General features: G+C 54.7%; 1 protein-coding gene across 1 annotated transcript in view; it reads left to right on the top strand.

Annotated features, from left to right (window-relative positions):
- The window catches only part of INAFM2 (InaF motif containing 2), a gene marked incomplete at both ends in the record, with an annotated part of 246 nt that extends 243 nt beyond the window's left edge, over positions 1 to 3 (top strand). Inside the window, one exon of the mRNA XM_077764374.1 lies at positions 1 to 3. This exon is cut by the window's left edge and continues 243 nt beyond it. Coding sequence (XP_077620500.1) covers positions 1 to 3 — 3 coding nt within the window.
- Between the last annotated feature and the right edge of the window lie 966 nt (positions 4 to 969).

The following is a 969-nucleotide window of genomic DNA, read 5'->3' as shown; positions in this document are numbered from 1 at the left end:
CCCCTCCGCTCCAGGGGCGGCCGGGAACCATTCTCCCCTCCCCACGCCCGGAGGCAAGACTTTGCAGCAGGACGGGGCAGGGAGCCCGCGGGAGTGACCCCCACGGGAGTGAACGCCCTCTCTCCCCGCAAAGATCGCCAGCTAGCCCCGGGAGCCAGGGGCCTGCAGTCGGATCTTCAAGCCAAGGGACCACGATTCGCCGGGGGCTCGGGGTTTGGTCTTCCCAGGACCGTGCTGCGCCAGGGCTCTGAGCCATAAAGGGAATGGGGGGAGGGGTGGGGAGATCCCAGCTCTGAACCCTTTTTCGCCGCTAGCTCTTGTGTATCCTATATGCAGGGGTGACTCGGGCTTTCCCCCAAGACTCAGGGGAAGGAGGGAGCTGTAGGGGCTCTTCTTTAATAAGCTGAAGCTCTCGCAAGGAGGAGGGCACCAAAAGTAGTGGAGCTCAGGTACGTCAACCTAGTTGCAGTGGCCACAGATGCATTTAATTTATAGATCCCTGTATATAGTTGTTGACATATGCACTAGAAGCTATAATTACACAGAACTATATGTATCCTCCCACAACCCTGGGTAGCTTCCGACTGATGGGGTCATGCAAGGGCTATTTGCTGGCCCCCAAAGTGCAGCTAGCCAGAAGGGCACAAACACTGGTGTTTTTTTTTCAATCACCCACTCTTTCCCCTTTCCCCTCTCCTATTTCAGAAAGATAGGTTTATGACCCAAAAGAGTATAATCATTCTTAGGCTTGAAAGGACCCTGGAAAACCTTAGAAGAAGTAGAAGCAGTTTAGGGAGGGTGGAGAAGGAACTAACCCCCTCCTCTTCCCACCCTAGTGCCCCCACGGAAGAGGCTTCCTGTTGCAGCCCTAAGTATCTGGATACAGGCCAGGGAAGAAGGAAGGGAAAGAGCAATGCCTCTGTGCTTCAATCCTTGGCCTTCTCACAGAGTTCTTTTAGGAAGAGCAAG

The sequence above is a fragment of the Crocuta crocuta genome, unplaced genomic scaffold, assembly GCF_008692635.1.
Source record: "Crocuta crocuta isolate KB4526 unplaced genomic scaffold, BGI_CrCroc_1.0 scaffold102, whole genome shotgun sequence".
NCBI classification, from domain to species: Eukaryota; Metazoa; Chordata; class Mammalia; order Carnivora; family Hyaenidae; genus Crocuta; species Crocuta crocuta.
This window is presented reverse-complemented; position numbering and strand designations above follow the sequence as displayed.